The 19,807-nt window shown below is 41.7% G+C and overlaps 1 protein-coding gene across 3 annotated transcripts; it reads right to left on the reverse strand.

Annotated features, from left to right (window-relative positions):
- Positions 1–577: 577 nt before the first annotated feature.
- On the reverse strand, positions 578–18,949 carry Mfsd9 (major facilitator superfamily domain containing 9). 3 transcript variants are annotated; one of them, XM_020157392.2, is made up of 6 exons: positions 18,749–18,949; positions 14,584–14,671; positions 12,916–12,959; positions 9,019–9,148; positions 5,976–6,185; positions 578–3,485 (listed from the first exon to the last, which is right to left on the reverse strand). In XM_020157392.2, exons 1-6 carry the CDS (start codon positions 18,896–18,898, stop codon positions 2,695–2,697), a joined length of 1,413 nt encoding a protein of 470 aa, XP_020012981.2. In that variant the 5' UTR covers positions 18,899–18,949; the 3' UTR covers positions 578–2,694. The 3 variants fall into 3 exon arrangements, with proteins under 3 accessions (XP_020012981.2, XP_073906559.1, XP_073906560.1); XM_074050458.1 differs by having other exon boundaries at positions 18,688–18,890; XM_074050459.1 differs by having other exon boundaries at positions 14,584–14,688; positions 18,749–18,885.
- Between the last annotated feature and the right edge of the window lie 858 nt (positions 18,950–19,807).

Here is a 19,807-nt window from a genome sequence, read left to right on the forward strand (position 1 = left end):
CCCTCACCTATCCCTCAAGCCCTAAACAAGGCAGATGAGTCCCTTCCTGATGTAACTTGGTGATTCTGAACTCTGCTTGTGCACACAAACACCTGGGTGCATAAGTCTGGTTCCCAAGGTCCAGGCCATGCATCCAGGGTAGAGAACCAGTGTTCCCAGCCTCTTCGGTGAACTCCATGAATGACGCTTGCATATTTCCCCAGCCAGGTCATCCAGCCCAGGTCTGGAGCATGCTACTCTCATGGCCAGACACACCCTGCTCCCTGTGTTTTACTCTTCCCCTTTGGACATGAACACAGAAGTCCCCCTTTTACTCTGGGAAAAGCAGTGTCTCTGGAACCCTGAGCTGCATTGCCCCTACCAGTTATGGTTGGCATAATGTTAGAATGTGTGCTTGGTCCTTCATAAACATCCTAGGCAAGTTCATTATTTTTCAGATATGATTTCATTGAATTTATTAAGTTGAACCATATGAAGATTTTTTTTTCACTTACGAAAGGAACAGCTTCATGTGTCTCAATCCGATACTTTGGGAAGGATTGTAGAACTTAATTTAAAGAACAAAACAACACAAATGTTAGTTGAACAGATACACATTTAATTTCCCTGAGATCATATTCCATAGACAATACAAATACCGATTACTAGGTCAGTCAGTGTTTCTCAAACTTTGCTGTGCAAACAAATCAGCTAGGTATCTTGTCAAAATGGGGCTTAAACATCTGCATATCTAACAAACTCTCAAATGACGTTGAAGGAGCTGTCCCTGGACCACACATTGGGACAGCAGATGCTAGACATGTGAAAGGAAGTGTGACAAATCATTTAATATCCCTCCCCCAAAAAATAACATTAACGAAATACTAAAATTTTTAGTGCAAAAGAAAATGTTTCTCTGTATACTGAGCTCAATCTTTGGTTTTCAATATTTCTATGTCTTACTATACAGCTTCCTTAAGTTTATAGGGTTTATTTGACTTCAAAAATAAAGTGCTATGATTCTTAAAAAGTGTAAAAATGGCTATACTTAAAAGCTTTGAATAAAACCTATTTCCAAGAGTGAAGACATCTTTGGAAAAATTCTTCCAAAATTTTACTTCATTGCATAAATCCCTAATTACAAACTGTCTTCTTGGATCTAATCTCTGTGACATTTAGTGTATTCCTTCAGGGAAGGCAATCTTTTGGTATCCTCAAAAGCATGTAGCTCTTTTGTAAAAGTTCACAATTATAACACTTAATAAGAGTTAATTATTTTTCTTATAGCTAGAGAGGAAAAAAGATGCTCTTCAAAGGAAAACATACTTTCAATTGTCATAAATGTTTCAAGTTATCATACCCATTTCTAAAACTTTTAAAATACTTCTTCTGACTCATAAATAATAAATATTAAAGCCATGACAAATTAGTATATTAAAATATTATTTACAATTGTATGTGTTAGGCTAAAAAAAGAATAATATCCTAGTGGACCAATTAAGGGTTAAAGGGAATGTGAGGGGAAGAGGGGCCCCTAAAAAATGTTTACTAGCAGTCAGAACTCCCAGTGGTCAGCATGGCACACCTCTGGTGAACCTGTAGAGGCCCCTCTCGTTCCTCTTAGGTGCTAATGCAATGGCATTTAACTGGGAAAGGGCATACCACAACATGCCCCTGAAAAACAACATGGCTCTTTCCAGGCACAAAATTGAAATGAAACAAATCAAGTGACTTTTAACACAAACCCCGGGGAATCCAGTTCCAGTTTCTCTCCTCTGAAAATAATATTTAACTTAAAAGCATTCCTGGACTTTGGCTTTACTGCCAGGGTCTATCAGCACCAGAATCTGAAGTGCAACTGGAATGTGGGCTTTGCAGAGAGGATCACAATGCACAAGGTCCAGGGGGAGTTAGTCCCAGAGAAGATGGACAGGCCCATTCTTAATACAGAGCACAGTTCCTGAGAGCTGGGCAAGGGGAACCCATTGTTATCACAAGCATGATTTAAACCATCAAATTTAGCCAGCGCCTAATAAAAACAGTCAAGTGTCTGTCTCACTGTGATGCTTCTTCTACCTCCATGAGAAATCACCACTGGTGCCTAAAACACAGTAGATCTCTAGGCCTTGCTGAGGCCTAGTCAGGGGCAGCCAGGCAGAGGGGGTGAGGTCAACACCTGATTTTTAACCAGAAAGAAATCCTCAGGCTGGTTTTAATAAAGCAGCTTCTTCAATCTTCCAGATTCTGACAGCAGCAAAGCTCCTTCTTAGCTTATGGATTTAGCAGGAAACCAATGTTGCAGGGGTGATCAGCTTGTGATTAACAAGCTACCTGTATTTTTTCAGCAGGGAAATGTGTGGTTTCTTCCCTCTTCCAGAAATCCTATCTTGCTATTCCACCACCACTTCCCTCTCCTGTACATGGCATCTTTTTTTTCACCCTTGAAAATGTTGGCTTGGGGTCCACATGGGAAGAAGGAGCCTTTCAGGTCAACCTTGAATTGGGTCCCCATTGGCAAAGCTGCTTCAATCTTAACTCTCCTACATGTCACTGTGACTTCTGATGGTCCCACAGGTGTAACTGCACAGCTGAGAGTGGCACACACCACCTGGAAAAAATTTCACTTATACCATCCCCCTTTTCTGATATGTACTTCTTATTACACCCATTGTTCCTGATTTGCACACTTCCAATTTTGTTTCTTCAGGATGTTCCCTATGCACATTTTAATTTACCACTCCCATCATCACTAGCGTGAGGTTTGTTTAGTGACATTAGGAAAATAGCAACCAAGGCTAGAGCAGCCCCAAGGCTGGGAGGGCCACACGGGCTGACCTCCTGGGCCACTCCTGAGAGAAGAGGGGCAATTATGCGGCCCACAGCTGTCACAGACTGTCCTACGCCTATGACAGTGCCGCTGGCCTGGGCTCCGCCCATGCTCAGCTGGAGGTCTGTGACACAGGTCCTGCCAATACTGGTGGAGAAGGATAGGAGCGTGGAGCAGAAGACCACCACAACCATGCTGCAGGCTGTGGAGTAGAGCAGCAGCAGAGTGCAGGTGAGGGTGCTGGAATGCAGCAAGACTATCTGCGAGTTGTGCTTGTACAGCCGCAGGATTGGCCCCAGGGCAAAGCCAGCCAGGGTCCCCAGGGCGCTGCTGTAACTGATGAGGTACCCTGAGGCCTTAGGCCGCACCCCAAAGCGCTCCTCCAGGGCCAAGACGAAGTTACTATAGTACAGCATGACGGCCACACCCATCAGCAAGCGCACGAGAAATATGTGCCTCATTTCAGAAAACAGAAGGCTCTTCATGTCCTGCAAGGCCGATGGGACTTCCAGCCAGGGCCGCTGAGCCATCTTTTCATTCTTGGTGGCTACAGGGGTGGTGGCTGCTCCCTGCAGGGTGTAGTCTGTCTTCCCCAAGGGTGCATGGTTCTGACCCCACCTCGGGCTATTCTTTGTACTGCTGAGTTTCGCTTCACTCCAAGGTAATAGCCAAACGAGACCTGTTAAAGTGGTACAATACCCATCACAGGAGACCAGATGCTGATTCCTGCAGAGCCTCCCTGCAGGCGAGCAAATTACGCATCTGTATTTCTGCACTAGATATTCTAGCCTGTGTTTTTACTTCAGTTTTCCCACTATTCCCACGGCTCCACTGTGACATTAGTAGTCAGCAACACACCCTTCACCTTTATGAAGAATACCCTAACTATCCACAAAATAGTCACCTCCTCAGCTCAAAAGCCTGTGATGGCTTATATCCCATCACTTTATAGCTAAACTCATAAATTTAAGTTCACATGTAAATTCTTTACTTCATAAACTCTCTTTTTTTGGTTTTGGCACTCATTTTGAAGCCATTTTACCTAGATTTACTCCACTCTGCCAGGTCTACTCTCCTGGCTGAGGTGACTGGCAGACAATTATGAAGTGATCTTATGAGAAATGACATTGAGCTTCACTTCCTAAATCTGACATCCCAGCCTGACATGGCATTCATTGTACAATATCATGCTGGGAAGGTGAAGATTTGAAAAGTTGCAGTAAAATATGATTGAAATGACTGAGTACAAGGGAAACTGAACAGTAAGGTTTTACCTGTTTATGTAGCTTTTTACCCAAGGTAGGGCATACCTTGGCCTCTGGACAAAGAGGATAAAACATGTTTTGAGAACTTGGCACTGCATCCAAGATGCCATAGCTGCAGCCCAGGAGGTGTTCTTTCACCCATCAAATAGCACAGGCCCTCTGCTTCATGCTTGGCCTGTCTATGCAGGGGCACGGTGGTGAGCAGATCTGATTAAATCCCTTCCCTATGGACTGTGTGTATGTGTGTGTGTGTGTCAGGGAGAACAAACAGAATATAAGCAGAAAAAAAATTAATAACAGAATTTAAGAAGTGCTACTGAAAAACACTTGAGCTATTTTAGGCAGAATGATCAGGGAAGGTCTAAGGAAGAAATACCTGAGCCTTGAATGATGGGAAGGAGAGAGATGTGGTGAAGTAAAGATCTGTGAGAAGAATGTGGTGGGTAGAGGAAGGAGCCAGTATGTTGCTCTCAGACGGAATCAGCCCAGCACATGTGAGGTTAACCAGAAAGGTAGTATGGTCAGTGCGCATGGTGGAGCAGAGAGCAAGTGGAGCCTCCATTACCATCCAGGCACATCCTTTACCATGATGGGAAGACACTGCAGGGTCTGTAGCAGGGAGTGGCATATTCTGGTTTTATTTGCTTCCAAAATTTTTTTGAAATTTTTAATAAGTATATCAAAAGTAAAAGGAAGTATTTTCATTTAGATTATAACTAAGAAAATATGTATCATACAAAAGAATAAACCAGACCCTTAACTTACACCACAAACTCTAAATGGATTAAAGATAAACATAAACTCTAAAACTATAAAGCTCTTAGAAGAAAAACGAGGGCAAAACTTCTTAAAATTAGTCTTACATGCAGGGCAATGGTGGCTCATGCCTACAGTCCTAGCTACATGGGAGGATGAGATCAGAAAGATGGCCATTTGAGGCCATCCCTACAAAGAGTTCAAAGACCCCATCTCAATCCATGGCAGGGTGCAGTGGTGTGCCTGTCATTCCAGCTATGCAGAGGCTGACATCAGGAGGATTTCAGTTCCAGGTCAGCCTGGGCAAAAAGCTCACGACACCCCAACTCAATAGAAGAAGCTGGATTTGGTGGTACATGCCTGTCAACCCCTCTACTATAGGAAGCATAAATAGGAGGATCATAGTCCAGGTTTGTCCAGGTACAAAGCAAGACCCAGCCTCAAAAATAACCAGAGCAGAAAGGCTGGAGATATGGCCCAAATGGTACTGCGCTGTCAAATGAGAGCAAAGCCCTGAGTTCAAACCCCAATACCACATACACACACACACAAAATTTGTCTTAGCAATGATTTCTTGGACATGATACCAAAAGCACACACAACAAAAGCATAAATAGACAAACAGGACCATTCGAAACTAAAAAGCTTTCCAGCAAAGGGAACAATTGCTAAAGTGAAAGGTAGCCTACAGAAATGGATATGTTATTTGCAAATCTGATGTCTGTAAAAGGGTTAATAGATATCCAAAATATGTAGGTACTCCTACAAGTCAAAAGCATAAACAAAACCAAAAATAACAATAACAAAAAAAACCCCAAGTAAAACGGGCAAAAGATGGGGCAGACATTTCTCCAAAGAATGGTCAACAGATGTATGAAAATAATCCGGGAAATACAAGTCAAAACCATAATAACATATTAATTCATTCCTATTAAGAAGGTTGTTATTAAAGAAAAAAGAACACATAAGTAATAGTGAGGATGTGAGCCTTGCACAAAGGTGGAGGGAATGTGACTTGGTACAGCTGCTAAGAACAGCAGGAAGGGTCTTCAAAATGACTTTCACTTTTGAACAATGAGTCTGCCTCATGGTGCACAGACTGTTCAGTATGAGTACACAAAACAATCTTTTCATAAACACTAACTTACCTGCATTGAGAAGGAAGACTGAAAAACAGATTAAGGCTGTAAGATAGAATCCACCTTCTAATTCAGTGAGATAACCGCCAACCATGGGTCCCAAGATGAAGCCAATGCTGGAGGCTGTATTGAACTGTCCCAGCACAAGAGGCCGCTCCTTCTCTGTTACCAGGTCAGAAAGAAGAGCCCTAGAGATGGAGAGGGTGTGTTTAAAAATACCTGCAAAGGGATAAGAAACACAGTCTGTAACTTTTCCCATACAAAATGGATCTCCCTTAAGATTCCGTGCTTCATCTGTCCTAGATAGAGTTCTGACCTTCATTTTGTTTGAATCCCTAAGTCCCACAGAACTCACCTCACCATAACTGGACTCCTGGGCTAGTGCCATGACTATAGTGGGTCACCTCAACTCTAGCACCAAGCCCCTGAGCCCACAGCTTTCCCACCTCTGGTTAGGACACCCAGCATCTCTAGTCCTCTCTGTTCTCCAACTGTAATCCTGGTGGTTTCCCTGACCAAGTTACCATTCTTTATCCACTCACTCACTGAATAAATATTAGTGCATGCCTACTTCACATCCGGCACTGACCATGACCTGAAGGCAAAGCAAGAAACGAAAGTCAAGAAAGCAAAAATTGAAAAACAACCAAACAGGTATCCCTGCCCTCACACAGCATGGCTTTTTATTGAGGAGAAATACATAGAATCTACTGAAAGGCAAGAAAGCCTCTAGAGAGGAACGGAGCAGAGAAGAGGATAGGGCATGAACAGAAATATGGCATCCTCATTCAACCCGTACCAACTGATTTCTACTAGCAAGAATCTTGTGGATTTGTTGACCAAACTACTTGAAAGCCATTGCATGCCCTTATACTCCTGCTCTTCAGACACCCGTGTGGGGAACACACACACTCATGAACCTTCTGATGGGCTCTGATTATAGGTAGCCCACAGCTCTGATCAATGCCTACTAAGATCTCAACAGAGCTGCTGGTGTGAGTCACCCTGAACTGTGATGCGATGCCAGTCTCCCACAGGCAGTTCTGTCTGCACAGCACTGTGCTCATGTGTTTTAACACATCACTCCTGGGTCGATTCCCAGCTCTGTCTCAAAATTACAGTGTGCAATTTAGCACAGAGCCAACCTCTTTCGGAAGTAAACTTACAAATCCCTTTTGGAATTAGGTAAACCTTTTTTTTTTTTTGGTGGTACTGGGGTTTGGATTCAGGGCCTCATGCTTGCTAGGCAGGTGCTCTTCCCACTTGAGCTATTCTGCCAGCAACTTGTTTCTTTAACTGTTAGAAAAGGCCAGGATAAATGATGTGCAAGCAGTCTTATAGGAACTCTGACTTTCTTTGAAATTCTATTTCTGTCAGGTTTACTGTACAAATATTGGGGAAGAGAACTATGGTAAGAGTACCCTATTAAAAGCCTAGATGTCTTTTAGAGGTTGTGAGTGCAAAACCAGGCATCCAGTTCAAGCATAACTGAAGCCAGGAGCTCATTTTCAGGACATGACACTAGGATCTGATTGTGCATCAGAACCCTAGTGAAGCTTCTCCAGGATCCCTCATATTCATGACCTCCAAACAGTATAGAGGTCAAATAGGCAAGGAGGAAGTTTTATGTATGGCTCTCCTTGTTTCCAAACATCAATACGTCTATATAACAACTATCACCACTTAAACAAAGCTCGTTTCACAATAAAGCTCTACCCACTTTGTTCTCATTCACCTCCCTCATCTGTTTCTATGGAATTAGGAACACAGCATACCATTTGATGGTAGGGTTTAAAGTAGTATTAGAAAAACACATTGCCAAACAAACCAAGAACATATAATAAACTCAACGCAAGATGAACATGGAACAACTATTAATGGAGTTTGTATGTGGAGGGGGATTTGTTAGGATCAGTAACCTCATTTAAGTCAAAATCTTCTAAATTATTTTTTAATCAATAAAAAAGCATAGTATGAATTTAGGAGGGCAAACTCAAAAGACTTTCAGAGAATATATGGATGTCAAAGAAATAGTGTGAACATTCCAATGAACTGATCATCACCTATCTATTAATTGAATTATTTACAACACAGCTCTATTCCTCATTGTTATCAATGAATGCACAAAATAAAAACTAGTTCAAAATGTTAGAAATAGTCAAGATCAGCTGAGCATAGTGCCTCACTCCTGTAATCCTTACCAACCTGGGAGGTGGAGTTTTGCAAGATTGCAGTTTGAGACCAATCTGGTCAAAAAGTTCCTAAGACCCCATCTCAACCAATAAAAGCTGGATGTGGTGGTGCCTGTCTGTCATCCCAGCTATATGGGAGGCATAAATATGAGAATCAAGGTGCAGGTTCTGGTATGAATGCAAAACCATCAAAGCAAAAGGGTGGTAGGTGTGGCTCAGGTGGTAGAATAACTGTCTGGCAAGTGCAAGGCCCTGAGTTCAAACCCCAGTACCACCAATAAATAAATACATACATAAAATAAAAATAAATAGTAAAGATCAGTCTGGAAATAGAAAACCAGCACATGAACTGTTACATTGCAATCTTACACTCCCCCACCCCCAGTCAGCAGCCAGATTTCCAAAAGGCTACAGGAAAGCTGCAGGGATAAATCTCAATTTGAAGTCAGGAAGCCCAGTTACAAAACCAGAAGCTCACCTCAGGAGGGGTTAGTAATCACAGTACTGACCAAAGACCTGGAACACATCCTTACTGTTTGAATGTAGAGATGTCTTCGAAGAAGAAGGAGACTGGTCAGGGCAGTGGCACAGTGTGTGTCACTGACAGCCTCTGAGGGGTTTGGGCTCTGTCCAGCACAAGGTTTATAGTTTTGGAAAAGTTAGCCTAAGGTCAGCTAATGCTAAGTGTTCAACACACAGCAGCTGCTGGTGATGAGAGTACTGCTCTCGTTGCTGCTGTCATTATACTTCTGCAGGTAAACTCTAGTCAAAGAGGCAGTACCAAGCCAGGCAGGTTTACGTACAGAGACTGAGATTTATTTTGAATGAAAACACACACATACTTAAGGTCCAGAACTTACCCACAGGGACTCTAGCTAGTACAAACAGGAACACATTGGTGGATACTCCAAGGAGGAGGTAACCCAGGGCACTGAGCAGGATGCACACCAGTAAGGAGGTCCGTTTTCCGACCACATCGCTCCAGCAGCCCTGAGGAAAGCAAGAAAACAGAGACATCTACAATGCCCACCAAAGCCATGTAAATGTCCAATAAAGCATGGCCAGGTGGAAAATGTCAGGGTATCTTGTTTAGGGTCATTTTCTCTGCTATTCCCACAAGCTGAGTGGAAAAATCTCATTGTTATCTTTGTCTCCAAAACAAAGCCTGATGATCTGGTAGCTAAGAATTCACTGGTGAGAGGGTGAGATATAACTTATAAAGCCTTATTTTTGTCTTTATTTCATAATTTTATGCAACTAAACTCAGAATCTATGTATATTGTTTAGAAATTTAGAAAATGCTGGATGACAAAATGAAGACTAGGGAAGAAAAATCCTTTCACGATCCCAAACCTGTATATATTTTTAAGGAAACGATCATTTAGGACTATATTTTAACTTAATTTTTTTACATAGTAGTGTGGTTTGAACATCATTCCATGTCATTAACATTTTGCCATTGTTACTGTCTTTAATCATATTGCACCTTCCAGTATGCACTAATATTTACTTAACAAATTTGTATTTTGTTAGATTCTTTGGTTCTTGTCGATTTGTTAAAAACTAAGTATGCTACAATAAACGTCCTCATAACACACTCTTTTGTAAATGTCCTTGAAAAGTCCTTAGAATAAAGCACTAGCATAAGTGTTGTTGGGTTAAAAAATGATAGGTGTATTCTTAGGCAATGACACTGACTCAATCAATATCTAGAGAGATCTATAGTCCCATATCAGTGTAAATTGCAGAGTCTCTGGTTCCCTATATTCCAACCAATATAGAACATTCTCAATGAGAAAAATGTGAGAATTTGTTAAGTGGCATTTTATTGTTTTGGTGATACTGAGATTTGAACTCAGGGCTCTAGGATGTCATTTTTTCCTCATGCTAATTTACTTTTCCTTTTTCTGATGAGATGAAGTTTTGTGTGTGTGTACTACTTGCATTTTCCCTCGAGAGAAATAAGCAGTGTAATGTGTCTATCAGTTACAATGTGTGTGGTTGGGAGCCTCAGAGAATTCCCAGGCATGGGCTCCCTTCTTCACCATTCTTTAGACAAGTCAGGAAGCTTGGTGAGACTATAGGTGGCCCAGGATGAAGCTCACCCTGGAGGGAATGACGTGCTCTATAGTGACCAGATGAACTTCCCAGCACCTCTGAGAGGTGGAATGCGAGGCACAGAGACGAAAGCAGAACCCAGTAGGAGCAGAAGCTTAGAGGCCCTCAAGGGAAGACCTAAGCAAGCATAGGCCAATGTAGAAGACGGAGGGCACAGAGAGGCAGTGATGTGCTGCCTGGGGTCCTAACATCCTCTGGGATAGAGCGTAGCCCAATGAGGAGTCTAGGCCACCTTTCTAGCTCAGTCCTTACTTATGTATTCTTCATGCCTCACTGAGAAGGGTCAAGAACAGAACTGCTGTTTCCAATTTCTACTGGTGTTTTCATATTCTTCTAAAACCTTACTACACCGGAATATAAACTGTCAATCCCTCTATAAGTCATTCTGAGGGTAAATCCTCCACAATACTGTCATCCTTCTACAAATGTCAACAATCCCTTTTGCCAATTTTCATTTCAACAGATTTTGGAACTCCTCCATTCCTTTCTCTGAGTTCAGAGTCACTGGCCTTCTTGTGTCCGCATGGCAATCGTATAATCCAGCAGTGATGCCCTGGGGTGAGGGTCCTGGCTATCTGAGTTTAACTCTGCACTCTTACCATTCCCTATACTACCATGATACCAGACATACAACTTAACCTCTCCAAGCCTCAGTTTCTCTATCTCTAAAGTAGGATTAATATTCGCTATAAAAAATTAGTCTACCCCTCAATGCTTACTAGGTGCTTAGTATAAATGGAGCACCTAGTAGGGTATCATCTGAGAAAGGTCAAAAACAAGGTCACTGGCATCATGTGACCACTTTCAAGACCTATAACTACCCTGTGAGGCTGGTTATCAAGAAGATTAAATGAAGTAAGTGCTCAGAAAGGGCCCAACACACAATAGGCACTCAATAAATACTAATCATTTTTCTGAAAACATACACATTGAAAAGATTAACCAGAGCTAACAAAACATGTTCATATAAAACTTACAATAATTAAAATATGTACTTATAAAAGTATTGGTTAGAAAGGAAATTTTAATTAGGTATTTCTCTATCTGAAGAATTTCTAAGCAAGGTTATCATTCAATTAAAGATATATTAAATGTGCTTTGTAAGTGAAAACATAAGACAAAGGATCAATTTGATAATGTGGGTAGTCATAGTTGGCAATAAAATTTCACATTCATAAAATGCTAATCATGCTATGAAATGTGCTAGCAACAAAAATGAATCAATCAGTCATGCTTGGTCTTTATCTCATAGAGGCCAGAGTCCATCAGGAGGGTGCAGAGAAGAACTGGACTTCTCTGCATGTACAGCCTACATGCTGTAAGACATACATGTAGCAAGCACTGTGGGAGTGAGCTTTCAAATAAAGCAGAAAAGGTGTTGCTAAAATCCAACCAACATCCTTGCCTCACAAGAACATGAAATACACATCTGCCTGACAAGCAAATGCAGTTCTCTCCTGTACAAATGGGTAACTCTACTCAGTCATTAACTTTTTTTTAGTGGTAGGAGGGTGCTGAGGATTGAATCCAGGGCCTCATGCATGCTAAGCAGAGCTCCACTACTAAATTACACTCCCAGAACCTTCATTTGCCTTCTTATACTGTTAAAGCAAGGGCAGATGACTTTTAGGAAAAAAGAATGTGGACTTAGAGTCTGCATACTGAGATTAGGTAGCTTAGTCAAATAATTTAAACTCCATGAGTCTTAATTTCCCCTTGCATACAAGGGAGATACCAAGTGGGTTGCTACATAGTTTAAATGAGAATAAAGCAATGATTGTTGTGCAAATTTAACATCCTAAAGATGTAAAAAAAGATAAACCAGGGAGTAGCTATTTGCTTATTTAAGAGTTCATTGTGGAATCTGACTGTCTTTTAAAAACATATTTTATAAGGAACTTGGAAAACAGGAACGTACATCATGTTCACTAAATGTGAGACTGCCAGGCTACCTACAAACACCATTACTCATGGTCAATCTGAGACTAGACAGACTCTTCTATTTAGCTTCCCTGACCATTGGACACTGAGTTCTCAGGATTGCACAAGAGAGAGAGAAGAGGAAGAGCAGTACAAGGCTCTGAATTTCAACCTGCCGAGTGGTCAGAAGGAGTGTGTGACAAGATCACCTTTGGATCTTTCAACTCCATGCCTCAGATATACAACCAACCACTCCAAATGTCTGTCTATTCACTTGGGTCTTACAAACAATAGAGTATTTTCTTCAATGGGCACAACTTTAGACAGAATTCTAGAAACATAAATGGATTTGGCCATTGTCAAGTAAGTGAAACAAGTAATTAAATTGGCAATAACTCTCATTTACATTCTTCTAGCAGAGAATCACAGGAAGAGCACACTAGAATTTGAATTTGTTCTCATCCTATATCTACTAGTGACTATGCTGTGTTCAGAACAAGCCATCCAAGTCCTTTAGGCTTATGTCTTCTCAGGGACCAAATGAAGAAGAACAGACAAAAGAAGGATCCTCCTTGATCTAACAACACTATATTCTAACCATTGGCATCCCTACTTTTTGATAATCCTCAAGCCTTCAATTTTACTACAGCCATGATGATGAGTCTCAGATGAGCATGGTTATGCTCTTGAGATATGCTGCCAGATGGAAAGTAACTTACCACAAATGTGCTGGAAAACAGTTGCAAAATGCCGTAAGAGGAGCCTACCAAAAAATAAATAAATAAAATCAATAATTCAGTAAAATGAGTTAGACCCGTCACAAAAATGAATAAATGTGGTAAGAATAACAGAAATGAACGGAAAAGCATAAGGGTAAAAGCCCATTTTGAGAAATGGAAACTGCTTTGTATCTTTTACCCAAGTCATAAAAGTAATATATTTTTTAATAAAAGGCCTTCAAAACAAAATTAAAGGTAATTGGAAGACATAATAAAAGCAGGGTCAATGTTAGAGACCCTGAAAGATAGTCCTTCTTCCGTTATGTGAGAACTGTGCAGCTTCATCTTATAAAATTGCACAGAGAGCATGCGGGGGGTTGAAATCAGAATGAGAAAAATTAAGAAAGGGTAATGGAGGCGGTGAATGCCATCAAAGTACATTATACACATGTAATAAAGCCCATTACTTTCAACAACTGATACATGCTAATAGCTGGTCATTGTGGCACATCCCAGTACTTAGGAGTCTGAGGTAGAGAACACATATTCCAGGCCAGCCTGGGCTATATCAGTAATACCCAAGCTCAAAAAAAAAAAAAATTAAAAAAGAAAAAGGATATAGAATAATAAAAAATAATAGAAGTAAAAAGAAAAGTGAAATGTTAAAAACTGAAATGTTTTAATTTTATAAAACACAACGTTTTACAGGTCTTTTTGCTTTTCCTAAAACTCTTCATGATGCTGGGTTTCAAAGTACATCTTTCTTTTTTTTTCATTATTGTTATACAGGGGATACACAAAATTTCTTAAAATTTATCATAGTTTTATTTATCCCGTCCATCATTCACCTTTATTTCTCCTCCCCCATTCGTAGAATAGTTTCAACAGGTCTCATTTTTCTATTTACACACGAGTGCATAGTGCATAGTATCTCTACCATATTCACCCTCCTACACCCTATCCCCACATCCTTCTCCCTCCCACTGGTACCAACCCCTCCCAGCAAAATACATTTTCAAAGGAAATACCAACCATGGCATGGACCAGGATTTAACGAAGGTTAGGTACAAAACTTTCTCAAAACTTTTGTTGTCCAGTGTTTGAATGATCACTGGCTGTTAGTCTTAAGAATTTCTCATTAGTTAGCATGGTCCTAACCTCTGCTAACTCCTGCCTCCTTCATAAGTCAACGGCTCTGAGTGGGATTTTTTTTGCTGCACAGGTAGAGAAACCCAACAGGCTTCTAGGATGTGCTGGTGGTGTGGGAAGCTTGAAATATTGCAAGGTCCACTCCAACCCCTTCTGGCCAGGTGTTTTCTTTAGATTGTCTTTCTGGTCTTTCATATTATGTTACAGGTTCCTAATGTGCATGCAGGAGCCTATGCCTACCCTTAACATACACAGTCAACTCCTTGCAGAGGCCCTGTAAGTATGGGATGTGGGAGCTAACACTCAAACCTCAACACCTTCTTCCTGAGTTCAGGTAGCCTAGGAAAAGATTAACTACATTTGCTCCAGGAAAGTATATTTTAAGAGAGCCTGGAAATTCATTTAATCTTATTTCTCACTTACCTTTGGATATCTGGCTAAAGATGGAGTTGTCTGGGGATACTTAGTTCAGGGGATTTAAAATCCAGTGCTCTGAAAAAGGGTGGATTAACCACTCACCTACTATTCCAGCAACAATGGGACTTGCTCCAAGAGACCTGACATGAAGGTTCATTAAAGGCACAACCATGCTGACACCAAACAAATCCTAAGAGAAAATAAACACTGAATGACTCACGTTAGTAACTGAAGTGTAGGAGTTTTTTAAGTTGTGATCCTAAAAATCATAAAACAATTTCAGACATAAAACTGGTATCTCGGGTTTTCAGCAAAAAGAAACCTTATTTATATTCCAGAGTATGCCACATCAATTGGATTAAAGTCATCAAGGAATCAAAATAAAATATCTTGTATGCAGTTGCCACACATACAAGCCTGGGTTACCATGACCTAAGATGAATTTTAACTTTAGCTTCTTGGTAATTCGCCCTTAACATCCAAGGGGGACATGTTACAGAACTCCCTCACATTAAAAAAAAAAAGAAGAAGCTGAAAACCCCACTATGTTCTGTCGATAATGAAGTAGGAAATAAGGGAAGGATAACTTGTATTTATTGGTAAAGCAGAACTTGCTTAAACATAAGAATTTCCTCCTGGTGTTAGGAAAGGCAACTAATGTGCCAGAATTCATAGTTTATAGCTGTATAAGGTAACAGCTGAGAAGAAAGCCTCAGCAGGAGGACAGAGAAGGCTGATGTGTGAGGGGAAGCAGCTGATCATAGAAAGTAAATGTGGCTGTGGGGTCACAGTTCTCCACTCTAGCTGTATCACTTACTAAATGCGTGTCCTTGAAAAGTTATTTAATGTTACAACCTCTAGTGACACCCTGTGTAAAGAAGAGGCCCAATAACACCTGCCTGATAGGATGGTGACAGCATTTCATTCAGTGACATAATGGCTGACAGCAGTCTGACACAAGTAGAAAATTGAATACAGCATAAAGCATCTCCACTCTTGAGCTCTGGGGATAAGTCCAGATCTGTTGGTCTGGTATTAAGGTACTAGAAATACTATGTATTTCCCCTTAAGTTTGTCCTCATTTTTACTTTACTTGGTTACCTACTACAACTGGTGTAAGGGGAAAAAAAACCGTATCGTATACATACGGGTTTTTTTTTTTAACATTTATCCAAGAAACATGGTTAAATTGAAAGAAAGAGAATGCACAAAAAACCCCATTTTCTTCAGGCCCAGAGTTAATCTTTTGCTTCCATGTTGGTAGCTATGTATTCATACAATTAGGGAAACATAAACTTCCACATACTTTGGTGATCCTTTTCCATGATTACATCTTTAGACAACCATATATCCAATTTTCAGAGCTATGGTTTATAATTTCAATTTTAAGATTATTTAAAATATATTTTAGGGTTCCGAGCCAATGGCTTTTGGGTTAGTACTCAGTTCTGCTTCATCAACGGTCTAGTGTCACTTGAAGACTCAAAATGTTTCAGCCTTCTGGGGCTTTCAAAAATGGAAACTGTCCAACAAGATTTTTTCCAATAAAATCCCCAGTAGCACATGTCATTTAATATTCAAATGGCTATTCTAAATAAAGCATGGGAGAGAAATATTCATGTTAATAGCTTGAGATCTAAGGAAGGTAAATATGAAAATACATACTTATCATTATGGTTGGTTTTATTTTAGCACTGTGAGTCTGAAAAATACTACCTTTTCCCAAGGAGGCAGGCTCTTTCCTCTCAGGAAGTTCTGCTCTAAAATGGTCTTCTCTTTCTGAATCCATGGTTTCTTCAAAACTACCATCTTTTAGGGCACATTGTACTTGGCAACTGCTCATGTGCTTGTAACCATTTATGAGAAAGTCCAGTCGGATGGGGCCACCTAAACCTTCTTTCATTCAACATCATTATCTCCCAAAGAAAACTGATGAACCTTTTCAAAAGTTTCAGGACATTTTTTTAGGGTAGGAATCCCATGGTTTCTTGGTTTGTGCAAACTGAATTATCAGTAAGATGAATTATCACCTACTGAAAACTGATGTAATGGAACAGAAATCTCAGCAGGCATCTAGAAAAAAGAAGGGTAGAAAGCATAGATCTTGGCACTATCTTAGATCGGGCCTAATGGAGGATCTTAGTCTTCCTTCTGAAACAAATTAAAACCAAGAAGTTTTAATTAGGTAAAAGCTAAAGTCAGGACATTTAGCAAATGACTTTGGTAATCTTGTTGCCTTCCTCTTCCAATAGGATACCACTTTCCCAAAAAGTCTTAAGGGTGTTTATGTGTCTAAATATATTAAAAATAATAACTGAGTTATGTATAATATTCCTTAGACATTAACTAACAAAGACATATAAGATGCTTCAACAATATTCACAGTTGCATATATTTTGTTTACAACATTTTCTGTTTAAAATGATCCCTACTTTCTTTAAACTTCTAGGCTTTTTTTTTCTTTTATTATTCATATGTGCATACAAGGCTTGGTTCATTTCTCCCCCCTGCTAGGCTTTTTTATATATTTATTAGACATCTAATGATTATCTTAAATATATTCATTTGTGAGATTAGACTTCCCATATGCCCAGTATATGGAAAACATATAAAAGACTGTCAATATTCAAATCTGCACAATGAATGACCTGTGAATTGCTTTATTTTATGGTAACTGTCCTGGAAGTTTCCAAAACCCTATGAATACAGTCTGGACTTTCCAGGGAGGGCCCAAGGCTTCTCCATCTGGCAGTCTGCTGAAGTACCTTCTGAGGTAGGGCTGCAGTAGCTTGAGGCTTACATTTCCAGATGGCAGTAAAACCCCTTTCCAAGTCTGAGGAACCACCTACACTCACTAATTTTGAACTCTGAGTAACTAAACTGCAAAGTGGAAGGGACATCGATATCCTAAGACTGACCCAAGAAAAAAGGATGAAAAGGAATAGGAGGCCAAAGGAGTGTGAGGCTCTGAAATCAAAGGCATGGAGGTTGGGGGGGGTGGGGGGGATGGAGTGAGGCCATAGTGCCAGGGTACTGCATGAAGCTTGCAAAGTTAACTGAAGGCAGAGGTGTCTCTAAGAAGCTGCCCTCCCTCAATGTTTCCTAGCTCTAGGAATATAGAAATTTGTTGAAATATGCTTTCTTCAGGATTCAACATAGAACCTATACCAACTGTTGGATGGTTTGCAAGGAAGTGGGGATGGAGACTGCCTGTCTGGTCCTCCCTACCTGCGTTGGCATCCATCCTAGTGAAGTATCAGCCTGGAGAGTAGTAGTATCCAAACTACATATGTGCAGAAAGCAATCAATTGCTTTTTTGCCAGGGCCCAATGCTATCAGATACCATCTGCAATGCTTTCTCCCACTGACACTTCAATTAACCAGCTCCTTCTGCCCAAACTGGAAATCCTACTTGGTACTTCTTCCAGCTCTTTCCTAATCTGAATGTGCTCACAACCAAGGGTACTGAACCAGGTTTAGACTTGGAATGGGAGGAGTGAGGAGTCCCTGCAGATATAATGGTCCAAGACTACCAACATAACTTTCCCCATAAGACTCTCTTAAGTGTTTTGGCAGCGGGAACCACCTATTACAATACTGGAGGTCCACAGCACCCACCACATGACAGGTGTTTGGAAATTCCATGAATGTTAATTGGCTTACCCTGCCACACACTCATCTTTCTAAGCTTTCCATTCTACCTGGGAAATGAAGCATCTGGATCAAACCAGCACATACACACAAAAAAATTTATAAATGAAACAAAATCTGAGTTGTGCAATATATAACCATTCTGTCAAAAGGCAGATTGTGTCCGGGTCATTGTGCTTTGCATTTTTAAGCATTAAGTCTACTAGGAACCTGGTGAAAATGGGCCTAATTCTGGGGTCATCAACAGAGATTTCCCCTGCACCTAGTCTGGGGGTAAGGCCTGTGTCCCTAAGGTATCAGTTGCCACCACAGCAGCCGGGTTTTCCAAAGCTTGCCCAGGAGCCTCTGCTGTTGCCTAGCATCTGCCACAGCACTGAACACCTGAGGGCGCCCTGGAGCGCGGCTAGGTCAAGGAGCTACACCTGAGGTCGGCTGTGAAACGGACAAGGGAGGCTTGAGAGGTAGGCAAGCCCCTGATCTGGCAGATGGCAGGTTCCTAGCCTTGGCTGAGCTCTGCAAATCTCCCCGGAGCTTGAAAGAAAAAAGCAGCCCTACCTGAATCGCAAGTCCCGGGGCGTAGTCAGTACTTGTCCCCAGCACCAGCGGTTTTACTCACCAAGAAGCCCACCAAATAGAGACAGAGCAGGAAGCGGCGGGCTCGAACCGCCCTGGCCTCCGCCCCTGTCTTCGGCTTCTGCCGCGGCTCCGAAGTCTCTGAGGCCAACCCCGGGATCAAAGTCCGGCCCTGGCGACCCTCCAGCTCCATGGCCACGCTCCGGGGCGCGGACGAGGCCGCAGCCGCCTGGATCCGCCCCTGGCGCGCCGGCCCCGCCCCCGCGCGCATGCCCCGCCCCCCGCGCCGGCCCCGCCCCGAGCGGAAGCGGCCGGCGCGCGCCTGCGCAGAGGGGCAGTCGCGAGACGACTGCTGCGCCGCTGGGTGGATGGCAGCTTGTGCTCCCGGTCAGGTGGGGTCAGAAGAGGGCACGCCACTAGCGTGTTAAGCACACGCCAGTTTTGTGATGACAACAATGATGCTCATTGTTTGTTTTGCCCCGGTTGTTCAAAGGTAGGAGTTGCCGAGCTTTGTGTGGGGTCCTATGTGGTGGCCAGCTCCTGCTTGTAGAGCCACAGACCCTGCCAGTTAGCTGTGATAGACAAGCTTCGCTCTCCTTATTTGAAAAACGGGCAGTCATGCACACGAACGTCTGTCTTCGTGAGAAGTGTCTGGATCCTTATCGAGCACTTCCCCAGTTGCTCTGCAAGGGGAGCAAGACAGATGTGCCGTGCCTGAGTTGAGGTTACAGGCTCATGGTGTACACAAATAGCATGAAAAATTAAGAATAGGCATACAATAAAGAATTAAAACATACAAAATAATGAGGAAGTCTAGTGCCTAATGAGGCGGGGAGTGAATTGCTTTAGAAAGGCAGTTTGGAGGTGACATAAGCTGAGAAGAGTTGCACTACAATGCATGTGCTTGAAACGTTGTGAATAAACTGAAAAATCAGACAGGTAGGCAGGGACACAGATCACTTAAGACTTAAAAAAGCCATGTCAGAACTCTGGGGATTTATTCTGAGTGCAATGAGAAATTAAGTGAGTATGTGATACCAAGTAGTGTGTATAAATCATTTAGCACAACTGCCTGCTACAGGATGGGTACTTTGATATCCAT

This window comes from Castor canadensis, chromosome 12 (genome assembly GCF_047511655.1).
Source record: "Castor canadensis chromosome 12, mCasCan1.hap1v2, whole genome shotgun sequence".
NCBI classification, from domain to species: domain Eukaryota; kingdom Metazoa; phylum Chordata; class Mammalia; order Rodentia; family Castoridae; genus Castor; species Castor canadensis.